The 21,898-nt window shown below is 42.6% G+C and overlaps 1 protein-coding gene and 1 long non-coding RNA gene across 9 annotated transcripts in view; one reads left to right on the top strand and one right to left on the bottom strand.

Moving 5' to 3' along the window:
* The window catches only part of LOC112134913 (uncharacterized), a 151,675-nt gene extending 143,221 nt beyond the window's left edge, over positions 1–8,454 (bottom strand). For all 8 annotated transcript variants that reach the window (XR_010136579.1, XR_010136584.1, XR_010136581.1 and 5 more), the window contains exons 1-2: positions 8,327–8,454; positions 5,805–5,912 (exon numbers count right to left, since the gene is read on the bottom strand). This is a non-coding gene — a long non-coding RNA (uncharacterized LOC112134913). The remainder of the gene's footprint in view (positions 1–5,804; positions 5,913–8,326) is intronic.
* A 386-nt stretch (positions 8,455–8,840) lies between these two features.
* On the top strand, positions 8,841–21,226 carry TXN (thioredoxin). The gene is given in 5 exon segments (NM_001132431.1): positions 8,841–8,901; positions 13,821–13,925; positions 14,405–14,464; positions 20,418–20,483; positions 20,973–21,226. Coding segments are annotated over 5 exon segments (318 nt in total). The 5' UTR covers positions 8,841–8,877; the 3' UTR covers positions 21,036–21,226.
* The last annotated feature ends 672 nt before the right edge of the window (positions 21,227–21,898 follow it).

Below are 21,898 nucleotides of genomic sequence, written 5' to 3'. Positions count from 1 at the left end.
TTTTTAGTAGAGACGGGTTTCACTATGTTGGCCAGGCTGGTCTTGAACTCATGACCTCGTGATCCACCTGCCTCAGCCTCCCAAAGTGCTGGGATTACAAGCGTGAGCCACTGTGCCCAGCCCTTTTTTTTACTTTTCTACAGTAGAATCAATCTTTTTATTTTCTTGATGGTGTCTTTTGAAACACAATTTTTTAAAAATTTTGAATAAGTCATAATTTTATCTATTTTTTATATGGTTGTTCTTTTGGTGTCGTATCTAAGAAATCATTGCCTAATCCAAGGTCATAAAAATTTACACCTGTATTTCCTTTTAAAGAGTTTTAATTTTATGTATTTGATCCATTTTGAGTTAATTTCTGTTACTGGTGTGAGGCGGGACCCAATTTCATTCTCTTGCATGTCTACGTACAGCTGTCCCAGCATCATCTGTTGAAAGACTCTGCTTTCCCCACTGAATGATCTTGTACCTTTGTTAAGGTCCATTGACTATAGATTTATGGGTTTATTTCTGGACTCTCAATTCTATTATGTCTTTCTTATGCTAGTACCATACTGCGGTGTTTTGTTTGTTTGTTTGGTTGGTTTTTATTTTTATGGATACATAATAGTTGTGCATTAATATCATACTGTTTTGATTACTGTAGCTTTGTTGTAAGTATTGAAATCAAGAAGTGTAAGTTCTTCAACTTTGTTCTTCTTCAAGATTGTTTTTGGCTATTCTGTGCCCCTTACATTTCCATATAAATTTTACAATCAGCTTGTCAACTTCAGAAAAAAAAAAAAAAAAAAAGCAGCTGAGATTTTGATAAGAATTATGTTGACTCTGTAGGTCAATTTGGAGAGTACTGCCATCTTAACAATATTGTCTTCCAGTCCATAAACATGAGATGTATTTCCATTTATTTAACTCTTTAATTTCTTTTTCTTTTCCTTTTTTTTTTTTTTTTGAGACAAGGTCTCACTCTCACAGGGTCTCAGGCTGGAGTGCAGTGGTGCAATCTTGGCTCAGTGCAACCTCCGCCTCCCGAGTAGCTGGGACCTCAGGCACCCACCACCATGCTCAGCATTTTTTTTTTTTTTGAGACGGAGTCTCGGAGTCTCACTCTGTCGCCCAGGCTGGAGTGCAGTGGTGCAATCTCGGCTCACTGCAACCTCCACCTCCCAGGTTCAAGCAATTCTCCTACCTCAGCCTCCTGAGTAGCTGGGACTACAGGCGCACGCCACCATGCCGGCTAATTTTTTGTATTTTAGTAGAGACGGGGTTTCACCATGTTGCCCAGGCTGGTCTCGAACTCCTGAGCTCAGGCAATCCACCCACCTTGGCCTCCCAAAGTGCTAGGATTATAGGCATGAGCCACCGCGCCTGGCCTTGGCTAATTTTTGTATGCTTTTGTAGAGACAGAGTTTCACCATGTTGCTCAGGCTGGTCTCGAACTCCTGAGTTCAAGCAATCCACTCTCCTCAGCCTCCCAAAAAGCTAGGATTACAGGGATGAGCCACCATGCCCAGGAACTCTTTATTTCTTTCAACAACGTTTTATAGTTTTTGCTGTACAAGCCTTGTACTTCCTTTATTAAATTTATACCAAAATAATTCATTCTTTTTGAATTTTATATATTTAGTTTATATCCTGCATCCTTGCTGAACTTGTTTATTAGTTATAATAGTTTTCAAGTTCCTTAAGATCTTCTATATACACCAAGAAACTATTGATTTACTTTCTGTCACTATAGACTTACCTGTTCTAGAACTTCATATGAATGAATTCATTTAATCCTTAGTGTCTGGCTTCTTTCACTCGTGTCATCTGCAACCGGAGACAGTTTTGCTTCTACTTTTCCAATCTGGATTCCTTTTATTTCTTTTTTTAATCGGATTTTATTTTTTTGTTTTTAGACATGCCCAGGCTGGAGTGCAGTAAAGCAATCTTGGCTCACTACAACCTCCACCTCCCGCCTCCCTGGTTCAAGCGATTCTCGTGCCTTAGCCTCCCAAGTAGCTGGGACTACAGGCACGAGCCACCAAGCGTGGCTAATTTTTGTATTTCTAGTAGAGACGGGGTTTCACCATGTTGGCCAGGCTAGTCTCAAACTCCTGGCTTCAAGTGATCCACCCACCTCGGCCTCCCAAAGTGCTAGGATTACAGGCAGAAGCCAATGCGCCCCACTAGGATCCCTTTATTTTTCTTGCCCAGTTGCTCTGTTGAGAACTGGTAGCACAACATTGAGTGGAAATAATGAGAGCAGACATCCCTGTATTTTACCTGATCCTAGCATATAAGGAGGATTCTTACCCTACCTTTCTTAGTTATGTGCAGCTCTTGAAGCATTAATGTGGATGGTTCCATCTCCTTTGTAAAGAGGACACCAAGTTCTTTTTACTTGTATGCTTCCCTCAGTGGTTCTCCACGTCTCAGCATTTAAGGTAAGTTTGGTAGATCACCCAATTAACTTGTCTATGTTTAACATCTGTATCTTATTTGAAGGCTGCCATTGCTGTAAAAGGCTTATCAACTTTCGCATGCACTTTCACTTAGTCATGCTTAGAATTTTTGTGGCCCAAGTTAGAGCTCTGCTGAAATGTTTCAACTTATCTTTGTTGCCTTATATATTTTTATGTCTTTATGTATTTTAATGTCTTTACAGATGGTTTTTGTGCCTAGACAGGATTATTCAAAGACCACGTTTTACAGTTTAAATAAACTTTATTGAGGGTATTATTTGTATCCATAATAAAATGTACTTCTTTTTAGTGCATTTTTCCATGAGGTGTAGAAAATGTACAGACCTACGTAATCACCAAAAAGTTTCCCACCAAAAAGTTTCCCGTGCCTTTCTGCAATCCTCCCACCCCGACACCAAGAAACCATCGATTTACTTTCTGTCACTATAGACTTACCTATTCTAGAACTTCCTAGGAATGAGTTCATACAATCTTTAGTGTCTGGCTTCTTCCACTCAGCGGTGCTTTTTATATTTACTCATGTTATTGTGTATATAAGCATTTTGTTCCTTTTTGTTGCTGAGAAGTATTCTATTGTATGGACATATCACATTTATTATTATTTCACCTGTTGGTGAACATTTGGGTTGTTTTTAGTTTAGAGCTATCATGAATACAGCTGCTCCCAACATTCATATGCAAGTCCTTGTATACATGTGTTTTAATTTTTGGAGGGTAAATGCCTAGAAGTGGAATTACTAGGTCATATGGTAAATGTGTGTTTAACTTCATTAAAAACAAAAACAAAAAACAAAACTTGCCAAACTGTTTTTCAAAGTGGGTGTACAATTTTATAATCCTACCAGTGAAGTATGAATTATTTCCGATGAGTCCACAATCTTGCCAGCATGTGGTAGTGTCTGTGTGTGTGTGTTTTGTTTTGTTTTAATTTTACCAGCCTAGAGGTCGCATAGTGGTATCTTATTATGGTTTTAATTTGAATTTCGCTGGTGACTACGGATGTTGAGCAATCCATCTGTTTATGTGCTTACTGGTCATTCATATATCTTCTCTTTCTTTTGAGACAGAGTCCCAGGCTGGAGTGCAGTGGCACCATCTCGGCTCACTGCAACCTCCACCTCCTGCATTCAAGCGATTCTCCTGCCTCAGCCTCTTGATATATATCTTCTTTTAAGAAGTATGTGTTCAAATCTATTGCCATGTTTTTACCCGTTATTTGTCTTCCCATTATTGAGCTGTAACAGATCCCTATACATTCTGAATGTAGGTCCTTTGTTAGAAGTATGTATTGAGCATACTTTCTTCCAGTCACAGACTGGGAGAAATTTATTTATTCATTTTCATTTATTTTTAAGCAATGGTTTTCAAAGAGCAGAGATTTTTAGTTTTTATAATTTATTCTATTTATTTTTATTTTCTTTAGATGATTCTGTTACAAGTGGAAGAGATCCAAGTTACCCTGAATTATTAGCAGCGAATCTGTACACATCTACAGCAACTTCGTCCTTGCCTCCTCAGGAGAATTCGACTTCATCTCAGGACTTTATAGGCTTGCCTCTTTCCCATGATTCTTCCCTCAGGGTGGGCTGCCTGCCTGCCTAGTGCCTGCCCCCTTACCCTGGGGAATTGAGCACACACAGTGTGTTTAGGAAGTCATATGCATGCCTATCTGAGACTTTCTTCCCTTTTTCGGGAAGAGCCTGCCTGGAATGTCTTATTTTGCCATTTTGTCACTTAGTGCACATGCCCAGGCAGTTTCTCCTCCCGGGCATCTGGATTCATTTAACACTTTAATGTTAACCGCTGTGGATCACCAGGAAATGGCCTCTCCCTGGCACCCTGGGTAGGCTGCCACATTATCGTTTTTAGAGTGGTGGTGTGATAATTGTCCAACTGTCATCTGACATTCCTAGTGGGTGGGTGGAGAGCCCTCTCCTGCCTCACTCATGCCTATCTAACTACTTATAACAATACTTAATATAAAGTAAAATCCACCCCCTAGAGCATACATCCCTTCACAGGGGATGCAAGACTGCTAGCTTCCCCCATTTTTAAAAAATTATTTTTTAATTGACAAGTGAAACTTGTATATATTGATGGTGTACAACATATTTTGATATACGTATACAATGTAGAATGGCTAAATCAAGCTAATTAACATATGCATCACCTCACATATTTGTGTGTGTGTGTGTGTGTGTGTGTTGTGAGAAGCCAAATTTATTAACTTTTTCATTTATAGCTAGTGATTTCTGTGTTCTGCCTAAGAAATATTTGCCTACCTCAAGGTTGCAAAGATTATCTCTAATGTCTTCTTCCAGGAGTTCCTTGGTAAATTTTAAGTAATTTTATGGCATGCTGTAAAGGTCAATTTCCTTTTTCTTTCAAAAAAAAAATTTTTTTTCACTTTCTAAAAATCTGTGGGATTTTGGAAGGAGAAAGAAACTGGATGCAGCAAAGGGAAGCACTTGCCTTACCGCCTGGCCGTGACATACGTGGAACATTGTATGTCATGCAATGATATACACTGAGAGGGGCAAAACTTTCGGTTAAAGCAAAAGAAACATCTGGGAATACAGTGGTGCTTGCTGAATCCAGATGATTCCATGCTACATGGTGAAAGGGCTCAAGGGGGCAGCAAGGGTGACCACTAGACCAAATTAAGGGCTATAAGGAGCAGTGATGTGCAGGGTAGGTTACTCACAGGGGTTATTACATTATCTGAAATTTACATTAAAATACTTGGCAATTAAAGTGTGATATATATTTATGCATAAATTAGTTTTTACAATCTAAAGAGTTAACATTTGATGTGTTGTAATATACAGAACATTAGCATAAGGGATGTCAGATATTTTTCACTGGTGAAATGAGGGGTACTTAATGTATGCAGATGGGCTTGAAAACTGCGCTGATACTTCCCACCCTTCATGGACAGAGTATAAGAATTAGCGAACATTGGATATGACTAGGTGACCTCTTTGAATCTCAATTTCCTTCTCTGTAAAATAGGAAAAATAATGTCTATCTTCTAAGGGATATTGAGAGGAATGATAAGACACACCCAGCTCTAGGCTTGGCATTTAATGATTGTCCCACCCAGGTTAATTTGTTCCTTTTCCTTCTACCACTTTTTTTACTGTAGTACTTCGAGCTCCTGATTTTATGTCACTTACCACATTCTCTTTTGAGTCCCCATCTCAACTGTCTTGCTAGACACAGTCTTGAAGCTTAACTAATGCTGGCCTCCCTCTGAAGGTCCCATGGCAAAGCTCATCAAATCTTAGTGTACCCAATCACCTGAGATGCTTTTCAAAAATGCAGATTACAAAGACTTACCTCAAAAGACTGATTCTGTATGTCTGTCTGTGTGGTCCAGGAACGTGCAGTATCATCGAGCACCTTTGGCTATGATGAATTAGGTGGTCAAGAACCACTCAGAGACACCTGGGATGTGAGAAAAACTTGTTTCAGAAATCCTACAATTGCATTTTCTTCAAATTCAAGTTGAGACCCAAACAAAGACAGCTGACCCAGTTCTCCAGTCCCATGTGGAGGCTGGACTCAGCTGGCCCAGGCCTGAAGCAGGCCCATCACGCTTGTTACATGTTTCCACCCTTCTGGGTGACATAAAAACATCATTTTTGCTGGTCCGGCAGCAATCTCCCCTTTTTCTGGTAACCCCCTGGATTTTCCCTACTCTTAGCCCAAAGCTTCAAGCAAGGCTAATAATCCCTTACCGCGCCATGAAAGTGAAAGTCAGCCTCTCAGACATTTACAAGAACAAGGAAGAGGAACACTCTTCCTGTAGAGATACTAAACTAGTAAGAACCTAAGTCTGGAGCTGCCTATTCCACTCTTACATAGAGTGCCTACTTGTGAATGAAACTAAGAGAGATGGTGCCCTGTGACATCATTAGGCCCCTGGGGTTCTTGCTAATCTGAGTTACTAATTCTCTTTTTGCTTTACATCAGTTTGAGCTAGAATTTCTCCTTGCAACTGAAAATTCTGACTAGTACACAGAGCCTCCACATTTCTCTGCACAAATGAACCCTTCCTCTCTGGGCAGTCCCAAATAATTCCCCTGTACCTCAGTCTCCTCAAAGAACATCACCTCCTTGCCACAACTGCAGGGAACCTGCTCCTTGGGACCAGGTCCAGCCCACTTTTCTTTCTTCCTTGCAGGGAAAAAAAGGCCTTTTCCTTTGAGGCTTATGTTACAGAGCTCACTGTTCATTACTATTGTCTTCATTACTTAATTCATTTAAGACTGACACCTGTTTTATAGTCGCTCCTTCCACCCTAGCTCTGCCATCATTCCAGATGGATCTCATCATTCATTTAACAGCCTATAATCATAGTTCATGTAGCATTCACTACACACCAGGCACGGTTCTAAGCATTTTACATATATTTTAGTTAACTCAACCCTTATAATAGCACAAGCTATTATTATGCCCACTTCTCAGATAAGGAAACTGAGGCACAAAAAGGCTATTTAGACTTGCCTAGAGTTACCTAGTCATGAAGTGGTAGAGTAGGGATGAGGACAAGGGAGTCAAATTGCAGCGTCCAGACTGGCCTCCCAGTTCCTTATAACTGTACCATCCTCCACATCTACTCTGCATTGGTTCTGTGGAGGTGGGAGAGAGGGAGTACCTCCTTCACTGAGTCACTGGACATTTGGAAGGTCTTTGGAGAGAAGTCAGCTGAGGATGGCCTGCATTGCCCCTTCCTGGAACTCAATGATTTGTTGTTATCACCCATGCAAATTCACCAACAAACAGATAAAAGTCAGGAAGCTGGGATGCAGCTGAACTGAAAACCCAGCAGCAGAAAAGCAGGTTATAGATTCTGCTCTGGGTGCTCCGTACAGCTCCTCCCTCTCTTTGGGAACATTGCTGCATTCAGGGCAGTCTGTCTTCCCTCCCTATGGGCTGTCTTTCGAATGTATCCCTTGCCTATATCCATAGTCATGCTCCGTGCTCCTCAGCCCCCTCGAAACTTTGCACAATAGATTCAAAACCTCTGGTTTCCTCCCTTCCTCTGTCTGAAAGAGTGAAAGAAGGAAGCCAGGGATTTTAGGGGGCAGCCAGGCAGCAGTATCACCACCCCTAGGCAATCACACCTAGTTGCAGCTTCATCGGGAACAGCTCAGCTCTGAAAATACAGACCTGGGACTCTCCCTCCCAGCCTTCTGGCTCTCGTTCCTGTGAGCAGCTTTTCAACCTCCACTTCCAGCCGCTGACAGGCCCTCCTGGCTCCACAAGGCCAGCTAACATACCCACCTTCCACAATCCCCAGCCCTGCCAGACGTAACCTGCAACAGGCATTCCTGGATCAATGCAAACTCCGACTTCTGTTCCAGGAGTCTGCCTCTGTTAGAAGAATCTCACACAAATGTGCGTGCTGTGCTATTGTAAATGCTGTATAAGGTGGCCAGGCCCAATCAGTCCCTGCAAGACACCGAATAGTAAGAACTATCTATGGAGTGTTTACTATGTGCCAAGCACGGTCCTTTGCAAGCACTATTAACCCTCAAAATACCACCACCGTGAGATTGAGACCATCATGATTCCCGTTCTACAGAAGGAAACACTGAGACTTTAGGAGGTCAGGACCTTTCCAGGGTCACAACTGCGTAACTAAGTTGCAGAGCTCAACCCGGTGGCACTTCCATCTCACACGCAGCTGTCTGATGGTCAAGAGCTCAACCAGTCCCCCGGTCGTTTCTACCGCACTAAACCGCTGTGTCAAGCTGGAGCAGCGAGCTCAGCAGTGAAAATGAAAGAACAGAAGGAGGTTACAGAGAAGAGAACGGTCACGGTAAATTCCGGAGAGGAGGCAAGGACGTACACACCGAGATACTTCCCGGTCACCGTTACTCAGCACTTTGTGGGGTTCACGGGGCTGGGCAGGCCCGGGCGTGGCGGGCCTTTCCGAGGAATCCAGCCCTGCCTGGGCGGTCCCAGGACTGTCCCCATCTCGAGCGTGGGCGTGTTCGATTCAGGACCGGCGGACGCATCCCCAGGTGACCCGGGAGGGACCTTGTGTCTCTGGGGGTGACTGTCCGTCTCCCCGCCTCCCACCGTCACGCATAGTGCTGATCCCCACTTCCAGCTGGTGTGCGAGCTGGGCTTGGGGGCGCAGGAGCGGAGGCCCTGGAACTCCGCCCCACGCTTGCGCCAGCCCCGCCCCGATCCCGGCTCGCAGGCTCCAGGGGCGGGGCGTGGCCGGGGCGCAGCGACGGGCGCGGAGGTCCGGGCGGGCGCGCGCGCCCCCGCCACACGCACGCCGGGCGTGCCAGTTTATAAAAGGAGAGAGCAAGCAGCGAGTCTTGAAGCTCTGTCTGGTGCTTTGGATCCGTTTCCATCGGTCCTTACAGCCGCTCGTCAGACTCCAGCAGCCAAGATGGTGAAGCAGATCGAGAGCAAGGTACGCGCTCCCGGGGAAGGCCAGGGCGCCGGCGCCGCGCGCGGCCTCTGTAACTGGGGAAGGCGGTGGCGGGAGGTGCGGAGGCCGCCCCTCCGCATCGCCAGGGGAAAGGGACGCGGCGTCTCGGCCTGGGACTGAGGGAAGCAGCGGCCTGGGCGCGCCCGAGGCGGTGGAGCCTGCCCTGGGGGAAGGGAGGAGAGGGACGAGGGTCCCCTGGAGGGCGGAGTGGTGGTGCCCAGCGTTTCTCGCACCCTGTTCCCCGGGGGATTGCACGCACGCGGGGAGCGCCCGGGGGATGTGAGAGCGCAGACAGCGTGAGGGGTCCCCACGCTGCGCCTCCTGCACCCTCCCGTCCGGGCAGCCCCGACTGGAGGAAGATGAGGGAATGGAAGGGGTCCGCCCTTGGCCCCCCTTCTGTATCCAGATTCAGGCCCCAGGCAAGGATAGGGAGGGCCCTTGCAGAAGGCACGGGTCGCTGGCCGTCGCTGCCTTTCCGTATGTGAAGTGATCCACCCGCAGCGGGGGTAGTGATCTCCCTTGGGAGCGGGTCTAGGCCGGAGACCCCCGGCTGCCTCCACCCATGCCCGGCCCCAAAGGTGACGCGTGCTGTATCCGCACTAAGGGGGCGGATTGCGGCTGGAGACCCCCTGGCACGTGCAGGTCTGTCCAGGAGGCCCGAGGGCCCCAGGTGACCGCGAGGAAGTGAGGTCCGGGCCGCGCCCACGGGACTCCTGTGGCGCAGCGCGCGTTTCCGGCAGCAGTGGCTTTGGAATGACTCAGTCCCCAAGGTTGAGCCCGGGGGCCTCGGTTGCCCTACCCGTCCATGATTCACCCTCAGTCGGTAGGTTTTGCTGGAGCCAGGGTTCCTCCTGGGAGCAGCCGCGCCCTGCTGCCTGCTCGCCGACCTATCGGTACCCCGATCGTTGTTTTGTCCTCTTAAAAATGCCCAAGGCAAAACAGCCTTCCCATGTTTGAAAGTTATTGCAAGCCTAAAACCTTCTAGACTGGGAAACCCAGAGCCTAACGCGCAGTGTCTAGTCTAATGTAGCCACTCCAGAAATACTTGTTAAATGCAGCGTCAGAAGAGTGAGTGGAGGAAATTGATACTGTTCGAACGGTAGAAGACCCCTCGCCAGCGCCTACCCTGCGATTACCCCTCCCCACCTGCGGGAAGCAGAGGAGGGCGGGTCCTCGCCCACCTCGGGTGCCCTGACCTGTTTGGTGCCGGGTGGGCTTCGGAAACAGAAGTGTGTCTGCAGTGTGTCCCCGATCCTTTTGTTCCTTTGATTATTATTGACTCTCAGTATTTTTTTCTCATATGTTGATTGCCACTGTCATCTTCTATCTTCCTCTCAATCAGTTTTTTCTTAGTGGGATTCTCATTTTAGCAGCCCTCATGTGTTGAAAAGATCCTTAGTAGTGAATTGTCTTTCATATACTTTTTTCCAAGCACCTATTGTGTGACAAATTATTAGTCCATTCCTGGGGAAGGGAGTGGGGCTGGGATTCTGTTTTCCCGGGTCTGGCAACCTCAGTATAACCCAACTGCTAAGAACCCCCTCCACTGAGCCAGAAGACCTTTGAGTGGTCTGTGTTAGTTGTCACAAAAACCAGACACTACAAACAAAGTTGATTAGGATTTCTGGAGCACACAGTTTAGTCCTCCCAGTTGTCAGAGCATGGTGGCACCTTCCTCCTCTACCAGTGACAAAGGTGTACAAGGGTGACAGGAACTTTTAAAAAAGCACTACAGCCTGGGGCCCAAAGGCCCTGATAATCAATTAATCCTCAAAATAACAATCCAAAGTCATTGATCGAAAGTTACACTAATTTGATTGTTATTTGTTTGTTAGTTTGTTTTTTGAGATGGAGTTTTGCCCTTGTTGCCCTGGCTGGAGTGCAGTGGCGCGATCTCGGCCCACTGCAACCTCCACCTCTCGAGTTCAAGCGATCCTCCTGCCTCAGCCTCCTACATGGCTGGGATTACAGGCATGCGCTGCCACGCCCAGTAATTTTGTATTTTTAGTAGAGATGGGGTTTCACCATGTTGGTCAGGTTTGTCTCGAACTCCTGACTTCAGGTGATCCACCAACCTCAGCCTCCCAAAGTGCTAGGATTACAGGCGTGAGCCGCCACGCCCAGCGTGTTATTCGTAAATGTTGAATACATGTTACATTTTCATCCTGATGGGCTAAATTGGCACCATTCGCCATTCAGAACAATTCTGTTTCTGAGGCACTCTGTTGGTGCTTTAGGGCCAACTGGGATCTATTTCAGAGAGGAATGGAATTTCCAATTGATTGTAAATGTGATGAGGAAGAAATAAACACTTCTTTAAAAAAAATGACACCTACCATTTATTGAACTCCCATCTACAGGGCATTTGGCTAAGTACTTCAGAAACCACTCACGATTATTACCCTCAGAGTAGGTATGTTTAGGCAACGAGATCTTAGACTCTTGCTGCTATTTACCCCAACTACATTGTTTTGCTTCCCCCAGATTATTGGTGTCAGTGATGGAGACATTTATTAATCCTGTTAGTTTCTGGGAGCTAGAAATTGTGATTTCTTCTTAGTAATACAATCTTGAATAATTTTCAAGCTGATACCCGTTTAGAAGTATCAGAAGAGAATTTGTATATGAAGCCTGCACATACGTGGGGTGTAACTCATGTTCAGTTAGGCTAAAAGTTATTGTTGCATGCCTCTTTTCAGAATTTTAGGTACTTGTGCTTAAATTTGATTCAGAACTGTTTTGGAAAAGCCTTGAGTATGTTTGAAATACCTTCCCTCTTGAAAGTAATCTCGAGTTTTTAATGAGGGTCAATCATGTTAAAAAAACAAAAATGTCTATTCAACCAGACATTGGCATTTCTTGACCTTTTTTCCTGTCTTACCTGGATCTTGCAATAAAGGATGCCTGGTTTAACTTTCTTGAAAATCACATTAGGGAAGGCTTTGAATGAAATTGATCTGAAACAATCAGTGATGATTTGGAAAAACAATTGCTATACTTCTATGTACCCTGCTGCAGCTCTCCCCATGTCTCCACCTCTAGAGGTGGGGTTCAGGGATTTGCATAACTAAAAAATTTATGAAAGTGTTGTCCCACCTTTCTCAGGAACACCATTTGTGAATTATTTTCCCAAAAACATGAGGTAGAAATTAGAAATCTAGAGAAGTAACTATTACTACGTGAGGTCATATTAGTGTTTTCTTGTTGGGTTTTTTTGTTTATTTGGTTTTTTATTTATTTGATTTCTTTCTTTATGAGACCTCTTGTGGCGGCGGGGGGCAGGGAATGTTCATTTTTTATTAAACCTATTTGACCAGCATTGTTTCCTTGAAGAAAACCTAGATTTCAGATATAGATATTTATGTTTTGATTTATCTTAATTGCTCTGGTTTGGTTTTTGGGTTTGGTCAGCACTAACATACTAATGTGGTTAAAATGAGTCCTTTGTTTTGGGAGGCCAAGGCGGGTGGATCACTTCAGGTCAGGAGTTCAAGACCAGCCTGATCAACATGGCGAAACCCTGTCTCTACTAAAAATACAAAAATTAGCTGGGCCTGGTGGCAGAGGCTTGTAATCCCAGCTACTCGGGAGGCTGAGGCAAGAGAATCACTTGAACCCCGGAGGCAAAGGTTGCAGTGAGCCGGGATCAGGCCTTTGCACTCCAGCCTGGACAACAAGTGAAACTCCGTCTCAAAAACAAAACAAAGCAAAAATGAGTCCTTGGTAACTAGAATATTCGGTTCCCAGGGTTACAGTATCTAGATAGTAAATAATTCAGGGAAGTTAGTGGTAAGAGATTTCTTGATCATTTCTACTGAGAATTTAACAAGCATTCCTTATGAAAAATAATATCTAAGAAAAATTTCCTTCATGAGGAACGAAAACTTTCATTTAATGAATGATGAGGATGTAGTTTTAAAATAAAGGGCAAAAATCAAAGGTTGGTAAACACGTGATGTCAACTCTGGAAACCCCATTATGCTTATGTCAACAGTGATGTCTGAGTGTTGAGGTTTGGGGAAGGTAAGTTTCCTGGACTATTCAAAAAATTTTAGATTTTCGTATGGTCTACCATAGACAAATGAGTTTAATCAAGTCATAGCTTTTTTTTTTTTTTTTTTTGAGACGGAGTCTCCCTCTATTGCCCAGGATGGAGTGCAGTGGCACAATCTTGGCTCACTGCAACCTCCACCTCCTGAGTTCAAGCTATTCTCCTACCTCAGCCTCCTGAGTGGCTGGGACTACAGGCGTATGCCACCACGCCCAGCTGGTTTTTTGTTTGTTTGTTTGTTTTTGTATTTTTAGTAGAGACAGCGTTTCACCATATTGGCTAGGGTGGTCTCGAACTCCTGACCTAGTGATCCGCCCACCTCGGCCTCCCAAAGTGCTGAGATTACAGGCGTGAGCCACCATGCCTGGCCAACTTTTATTTTTAAGTAACTTGTGATGTTTCAATTGCAAAATCCTATGCCTTTGTGACTTCCAGTGACCCCTTTCATAATCTGTGTTTAGTGAATATCTACCATATACCTAACCTTGACATGGAAACACTTTTAATACAAATGTCTATTTTTATTTTCCTTTTGTTTGGTGTAGAGAGAAAATAGCCAGTTCACAATATTTTATAAAATAGTCATGAGGACATGAATGTCGGTATACTCTACACATTATATCTTGTTTCATCTTATCAAGCAACACTACCAACAATGTATAGAATTTCTTCAAACTGAGTTTTTTATTTGCCTTGTTTGGGGATTTTTTTTGGGGGGGGGGCGGTGGGCACTAAAAAGGTAGGTCCTGAAAGGAGGACCTCCAGAATGTGCTTTGTGTCATTGTGTCGAGTCTTTTGAAGTTTTAATATTTAACTATTTATTTAATATAAGCTTTTCTTTTGCTGTTAGACTGCTTTTCAGGAAGCCTTGGACGCTGCAGGTGATAAACTTGTAGTAGTTGACTTCTCAGCCACGTGGTGTGGACCTTGCAAAATGATCAAGCCTTTCTTTCATGTGAGTATTAAACAATGTCTACTTTGTAAGAGATTTGTGTTTTTTGGGTTGGTGGTCACAACGGTAGGAAAGAAAGACAGTTAAAGGATTTTGGTTTCGGTGGGGGGGGTTTCTTTGGCTGGATCTTTGGTCTAAAAGTAGTAGTATAACGAATAATTTAGGTTTGATACATGTAGCCCATTGAAAACAAATTTTTGAAGTTAATTTTGTCTTAAATAGTTCTTTTTTTTCCCACATTGAAACATGGGCCTTATTTGAAATCCCAGCCTTAGAGTTTGTTATGCCAAACTGTTTTATACTAAGGAAAATTTGATTTAGAGAAAATTTATGTCTCTTAGATCTATGTCTCCAAAGATCTAAATTTTTGGATCTTTAATTAGTCTCTACTTTTATTAAGTTTCCATTTAAGAAGCTTGAGTATGTTGATTGCCATTACCTAGTTCTAAATCTTTTTGGATTTTTCATTTTAAATTTTCCAGTCCCTCTCTGAAAAGTATTCCAACGTGATATTCCTTGAAGTAGATGTGGATGACTGTCAGGTACGTAGCTGGAAATACAAGATACTGCTGAACTTTTCACATTGGCCTTTTTCTCTGAATTGCACAGTGCTTTTTTCCATAAATATGTCAAATAATTCTAGAACTGTAATCCTGTCTAAAAAGTTCTATCTCAGAAGAGCAGGCAAGTTAGGAGCTTAATCCTAGCTATCAGGAGCTGTATATCACATACTAAAGTAAACAGAAATAAATGAGTGAAACTTCTGAATCTTATCGGCCACCCACCTTTCTAAAATCCTACATTCTACCTTACACTCTGAGATGCGCAATAAATAGAGATTGAATTTAGCTATGATCATTACATCCATAGGCTTGATGGAGTCACCAAATTATGAGACCGCTTGTAGGGCTCTTTGTGAACTTGCAATAGCATGAGAACCTGCGTTTGCAAGCCTATTCTAGTCTTGGTTGATTTTAGTCAATTAGAAACCACAAATGTTTTAACAAATAAACACCAAGCTACCTGAGAGAATAATTTGGAAGAAATTCCAGGGTTGGTTTTATTTAACGAATACTTGTTTTGCACTAGGTATATACCAGGCACTTTTCTGGGTAGTTTTTAAGTATCAGTTCATTTAATCCTGAGTGCTGGTATCATCATCCCTATTTTATAGATGAGAAACCTGAAACACAGGTTGTTCGTGAAGTTTCAGTGAGTATGTGGCTGAGCTAGGATTTAAAATGAAGTGGTCTGGCTTCCCAGCCCTTGACCTTAAGCACTACCCATTAGAGGATGTTCTGTCTTATGGTGGGTGTAGATCCGGTGCTTAGCACATGACCACAGACCTAGGAGAGCCTGTTGAGGCGGTATCACTTCTGGACTCTTTACAGATATGTGAGCATTTTCACTTTGCCCCAGTGGAGAAGGAAAGGCGATGGGGGAGGGGTGCAGTGTGGCAACGGAGGCGCTGGACCTGGCTTCCAGTCCTGGCTCACTGGCGTCTGCTTAGGCCAGTCACTCCTCTTCCTTGAGCCTTAAGACCTGCCCCAGCAACCTCCCAAGGTTGCTTATTCATTGAGCAAACATGGAATATCCAATAAAGGCTGAAGGGTCACTTAAAACAGGCATATGGCAGTGCTCTCTAAACATGGGAGGGTGCAACAACCCCAGATTGCGTATTCTTTGCTGGTTTTTGACTCTGTGCCTTGGGCAACCCCTGCCTTGGCTTGTGCTGTCTTCTCCATCTGGCCTGTCCTTTCCTTTCCTACCTGACTAACTCCTTGTCATGAGCTTCACCCCTTCTCCACTTACCGCCTTGTGTGCCCTAAGTACTCAGTAAATCTTGGCAATTATAATGATCTTTATGTCTGTCCTTTACCATTAGTCTCAGTAGATTCCTAGGATCAGGGACCCTGTCTTAATTCACCTTGGTTGCCCTTCACCTAGCACACCTGCCTTGCATGTTGACTGTGATATGGTTGTTAAGTTACTGTTCTAGATGTGTCCCAGAGTTTTTTTTTTTTTTAAAAAGAGCGTAATTGCACTTTTGTGAAAAATCCTTATTCCTTGTTTTAATCAAACTTAGTCTCATTTCTTCTGTTAAGGTCAATTTAGCTAGGGGAAAATTGCACCTGGAATAGAGAAATTCTAACTGCCACTGATCCTATCAGATAGCAACTTGATTTTTTTTTTTTTTTTTTTTTTTGAGACGGAGTTCTCTCTGTCACCTGGGCTGGAGTGCAGTGGCATGATCTCGGCTCACTGCAACCTCTGCCTCCCGGGTTTAAGCAAGTCTCTGTCTCAGCCTCCTGGGTAGCTGGGATTACAGGCATGCACCACCATGCCTGGCTAATTTTGTATTTATACAAAATTAAAACCCCAGTAGAGACGGGGTTTCAATTTTGTATTTATACAAAATTAAAACCCCAGTAGAGACGGGGTTTCACCATGTTGGTCAGGCTGGTCTCGAACTCCTGACTTCAGGTGATCCACCTGCCTCGGCCTCCCAAAGTGCTGGGATTATCCACCACGCCCGGCCTTGATTTTTATTTGAAAGTAATAATAGGTGCCAGATGCCATGATAAGCCCTTTGCATGCACTATGTCATTTAATCCTCACAATAATTATAAGAATATTTTTTATTAGCACCCTCATTAAACAGGTAATGGGACTGCAGCACAGAAGGTGAAGTCAGTCTCTTGAGGTAGAGCAATGCACCATACTGTACTGAGGACAGGTGTTCTTACTGCCTTTGGGAAGTACAGTCATGCATCACTTAATGATGAGGATACTTTCTGAGAAATGTTAGGCAATTTTGTTGTGCACACATAGACTGTACTTACACAACCTAGATGGCATAGCATCCTCTACACCTAGGCTATGTGGTAAAGCCTGTTGCTCCTAGGCCACAAACAGGTAAGGCATGTTACTGTGCTGAATACTGTAGGCAGTTATAACACAACAGTAAGTATTTGTGTATCTAAACATAGAAAAGGTACGGTGAAAACATGATATAAAAGATTAAAAAATGGTATGCCTGTATAAGGTACTTGCCATAAACGGGACTTGCAGGACTGAGAGGTGCTCTGGGCGAGTCAGTGAGGGGGTGGTGAGTGAATGTGAAGGCCTAGAACCTGTAGACATTATAAACGCTGCATGCTTACGAATTTTATTTTTAAAATTTCTTTTTTCAGCAATAAATTTATTGTAACTTTTTTACTTTATAATTTTTTTATTTTTTAACTCTTGTAATAACACTTAGCTTAAGACACGAATGCATTGTACAGCTCTACAAAAATATTTTCTTTATATCCTTAGTCTATAAGCTTTTTTAAAAAAGACTTTTTAAACTTTTTGTTACAAACTAAGATTGAAACACATACATTAGCCTAGACCAACACAGGGTCAGGATCATCAGTATCACTGTCTCCCATCCCCACATCTTGTCTCACAGAAAGGTCTTCAGGGACAGTAACATGCGTGGACCTTTCATCTCCTATGATAACAGTGCCTTCTCCTGGAATGCTTCCTGAAGGACCTGCCTGAGCCTGTTTTATAGTAACTGTCTTTTTTAAAAAATAAGTAGGAGTACACTCTAAATTAATGATGAAAGTATAGTAAATACAAAAACCAGTAACCTAGGTGTTTATTATCAAGTAGTATATACTGTCCATAATTGTAGTGATATGCTTTTTTAAGTGAAAGCAAGTTTATTAAGAAAGTAAAGGAACAAAAGAATGGATACTCCACAGGTAAAGCAGTCTGTAGCGGTATACTTTGTATGTAATTGCAGCGCAGATTTGTTTGCACCAGCTAATGCGATGGGCTATGGCATTAACCCATCACTAGGTGAGAGGAATTTTTCAACTTCATTATAATCTTATGGGACCACCACATATATGCAGTCTGTCGTCGACCTAAATGTTATATGGCGCACTATAGGTGTGCAAAGCACTCGAGGACTTCTGTATGACAGAGCTCCTCCTTCATGTCTGCTTGGTGCACCCTCATCACCCTGAACGTATCTTTTTTTTTTTTTTTTGAGACAGAGTCTCACTCTGTCGCCCAGGCTGGAGTGCAGTGGTACCATCTCTGCTCACTGCAACCTCCACCTCCCAGGTTCAAGCGATTCTCCTGCCTCAGCCTCCTGAGTAGCTGGGACTACAGGCATCCGCCACCACACCAGGCTAAATTTCATATTTTTAGTAGAGACGGGGTTTTGCCATATTGGCCAGGCTGGTCTCGAACTCCTCACCTCAGGTGAACCACTCGTCTTGGCCTCCCAAAGTGCTGGGATTACAGGCATGAGCTACCGTGCCTGGCCTGAAAGTGTCTTTTAAAACCTTGAAGTGACCCTCTGACAAACTGAGGAACTTTAACTTTGCCTCCATAGATTCATAGAAAAGTATGAGTAGTAGCCCTTTTGAAAATGATAAACCAACCTTATTTCTCTGACAGCCAACAGGGTTATGATACTTATTTTATAAATGGTAACCTCCCTCTGACCCTTACTTGGAGTGAGTTTTCAATAGTATGCATTCAATAAACATTCGCCATTTTTATTCCAGCCATTACTGTCCTTGTGCCTCTTACTGGAACCTGAACTTTCATGTTCAGCAGGTGTCCAGCGTTAAAAGAAAAAGTAAAGATTACCTAGAAAGAACTCCTCAACAGTAGTGCCACCCACCATCCTAGAGGTCGTCATAGTGTTTGTAGCTGGCCTTTCTTCCCCTTGAGAATTCTCCGTTGGTTTCCATGATTTGGTTATCAACAGTCCTGCCTGCTCGCTTGCTGTCTTGTATAGCTTTTGCTGCTTAGGTGCTGAGTGGTTCTATATTCTTTCCCGGTCCTCTTTTGAGTGCCTGGCTGACATTTTCAATCCCTGTTGGGCTCCAAACCAAACCAGTTTCGTGGTATTGTCCTCCAAACCTTGCCCTCTTATAGCATGAACAATGTGTTGAGCATGGGGTATTATAAGAGTTCTTATTTAGCATTCTACAGTTGAGGAATGTCTGTTACTTCAATTACCTTTGAGCTGTAGAAAAATCTTTAGCTGTGGTAACAGCCACTTCTAGGAGAGGAGAAAATACGGATCAACTAGCCCAATTTGCAATGTTCAGAATTTGTTGATTTTCTTAGGATGGCTTTCAAAGGTTAGAGCATCAGAGTCACCTGAAGCCCGACTTCAACTGTAATGGTTTAAGATGGGGGTTGATGGGGAAACTTGTAGTATCCCTCAGGTGATTCTGATACTGCAACAAGGTTTGAGAATCCACAAAGTCTTTTTATTTTTCCTCCCGAAATAGTCTCATTCTGTCGCCCAGGCTGGAATACAGTGGCATGATCTCAGCTCACTGCAACCTCCGCCTCCCAGGTTCAAGCAATTGTCCTGTCTCAGCCTCCTGAGTAGCTGGGATGACAGACGTGTACCACCATGCCTGGCTAATTTTTGTATTTTTAGTAGAGATGGGGTTTCTCCATGTTAGCCAGGCTAGTCTCGAACTCCTGACCTCAGGTAACCCACCGGCCTTGGCCTCACAAATCAATTTTTAATTAAAAATAAGCAGGACGCTGGGCGTGGTGGCTCAGACCTGTAATCCCAGCACTTTGGGAGCCCGAGGAAGGCGGATCACTTGAGCTCATGAGTTTGAGACCAGACCAGCCTGGGCAACATGGAAAGACCTTGTCTCCACAAAAAAAAAAAAAAAAAAAATATATATATATATATATATATATATACACACACAAAAAAAATTAGCCAGGTGTGGTGACGTGTGCCTGTAGTCCCAGCTACTGGGGAGGCTGAGGAGGGAGGATGGCTTGAGTCCGGGAAGTGGAGGTTGCAGTGAGCTGAGACTGTGCTCCTGCATTCCATCCAGCTTGGGTGACAGAGCCAGACCCTGTCTCAAAAATAATAATAATCAGTAAACCCAGGGTGGAGTTATTCCTTTAGATTACTATTATTTTGTTCTTGAACAATTGTTTTTTATTTTTTTAGACTTTAGACTTTAGCCTTTATATATAATCATTCTGTGTACTCTGCCTTCATAATAAAACTGGAAAAATTATGAGCAGGAAATAAGAGGTACTAGTTCTGAGGAATAGTTAAGATTATAATACTGAGTCCAATTGTAGCAGAATTTTTTGTTTCTTCTTTGTATGATACTTAAAATAGTTGAGAATTTGATTGGATTAAACAGCATATTGGATCACTGGAGTAATCTGATGCTAGTAACATTCTGAATATTCTGCCTGTTAATGTGCCCATCAAAGGAAGTAAATATTAATAAAACTTCTTCATTGAGAATGTAACCGGTTTGGCTTTTGTACTGCCATTATATTCATTATATTAATTTTCATATGCTGAAAAATGTCCTCATACGGAAATGTGGGGTACATGACAGGGAAAAGATTCTGGTTTGGGATTACTTCTGTCAAAGCTCAGTACTCACAGTCTTGTATTTAATCCTCTCCCCTTGCTACTTTCCCTACCAGGATGTTGCTTCAGAGTGTGAAGTCAAATGCATGCCAACATTCCAGTTTTTTAAGAAGGGACAAAAGGTACGTACATCTGACGTTTAAAACTCTAACTGGGCAAAAGGAAACCCAGTATAAGTGAATAAATCACTGGAGTGATGTTCCCTTTAAAGATTGAGGCATATCACCAAGTTCTGCTTTTAAGAATTTTTAAATATGCCAAAATTCATTGGCTTAAGTACATAATGTGACATCTACTTGAAAATCAATCTTTCCTAGAACTGTCCTATTTATATCATAAAGCACATAGAATTTCTTAGACTTGGGCAGTTCATTTGTTGTTAAGTATTGTGTAAAAGAAAATTTGTACTTGAGCCTTTTGACTTTTCTCTGATATTTTTTCTTTGTTTATAACTTAAATGAACTGTATGTTATTCAGGGAAGTTTATTTTAAATAAAATTATACCTCTTCTTCCCTCCACCCCTATTCTTCCTTAATTCTATGCTGATATGTTATGTATAAAACAGTGCTACAGTGCTACATCTAATGTCAATTCAATATTCTCTTAACAGGTGGGTGAATTTTCTGGAGCCAATAAGGAAAAGCTTGAAGCCACCATTAATGAATTAGTCTAATCATGTTTTCTGAAAACATAACCAGCCATTGGCTATTTAAAACTTGTAATTTTTTTAATTTACAAAAATATAAAATATGAAGACATAAACCCAGTTGCCATCTGCGTGACAATAAAACATTAATTCTAACACTTTTTAAAACCGTCTGGTGTCTGAATAGCTTTCAAAATAAATGCGAAATGGTCATTTAATGTATTTTCCTATATTCTTAATCACTTTTTATAACCTTGTAGGCCACCGATTATTTTAAGATTTTAAAAATTATTATTGCTACCTTAATGTATTGCTACAAAAATCTCTTGTTGGGGGCAATGCAGGTAATAAAGTAGTATGTTGTTATTTGTTATCTTTTGACGGAGAAAATAGCATTCTCTGTTTTAGCAGGTGAATCCTCTATGCTCTCCAAAAGATCAGCATGACCAAAATTGATGTCCACTCATGAAGGACTTGTTCGTTTTGTTTGTTTGTTTTGCCACGAGGATTGGATCTTGATTCTCCTCGAAGTATCTGAGAAAGTCTAGTTGTATAGGCCAGACATAGGTTCTGTCTTGAGTGGTAAAAGTTGTGGGAAATTATTAGTTATATCATTCAAAGAACATTGTTTCTTGTGTTCTAAGCACAGTAAGGGGTTGGGGGGTTGAAGAAATTTTTTGAGTTTACATAATAATGAAGAGCAGAATTATCATATGCCAGGCATCATCTTTCTATTAATTCATTTAATCTTTGTAACAATCCTATTAGATATAGATACTATAATCCCCATTTACCAGTGAGGAAACAAGACAGAGGGTGGTAATTTCCCCAGCATCACAACTAGTCATTGGAGGAGCTGGGATTTGAACCAAAGAAGTCTGGTACCAGAA

This window comes from Pongo abelii, chromosome 13, assembly GCF_028885655.2.
Source record: "Pongo abelii isolate AG06213 chromosome 13, NHGRI_mPonAbe1-v2.0_pri, whole genome shotgun sequence".
In the NCBI taxonomy this organism is placed as follows: domain Eukaryota; kingdom Metazoa; phylum Chordata; class Mammalia; order Primates; family Hominidae; genus Pongo; species Pongo abelii.
The sequence above is the reverse complement of the archived record's forward strand: the minus strand, read 5'-3'. Positions and strand labels throughout refer to the sequence as shown.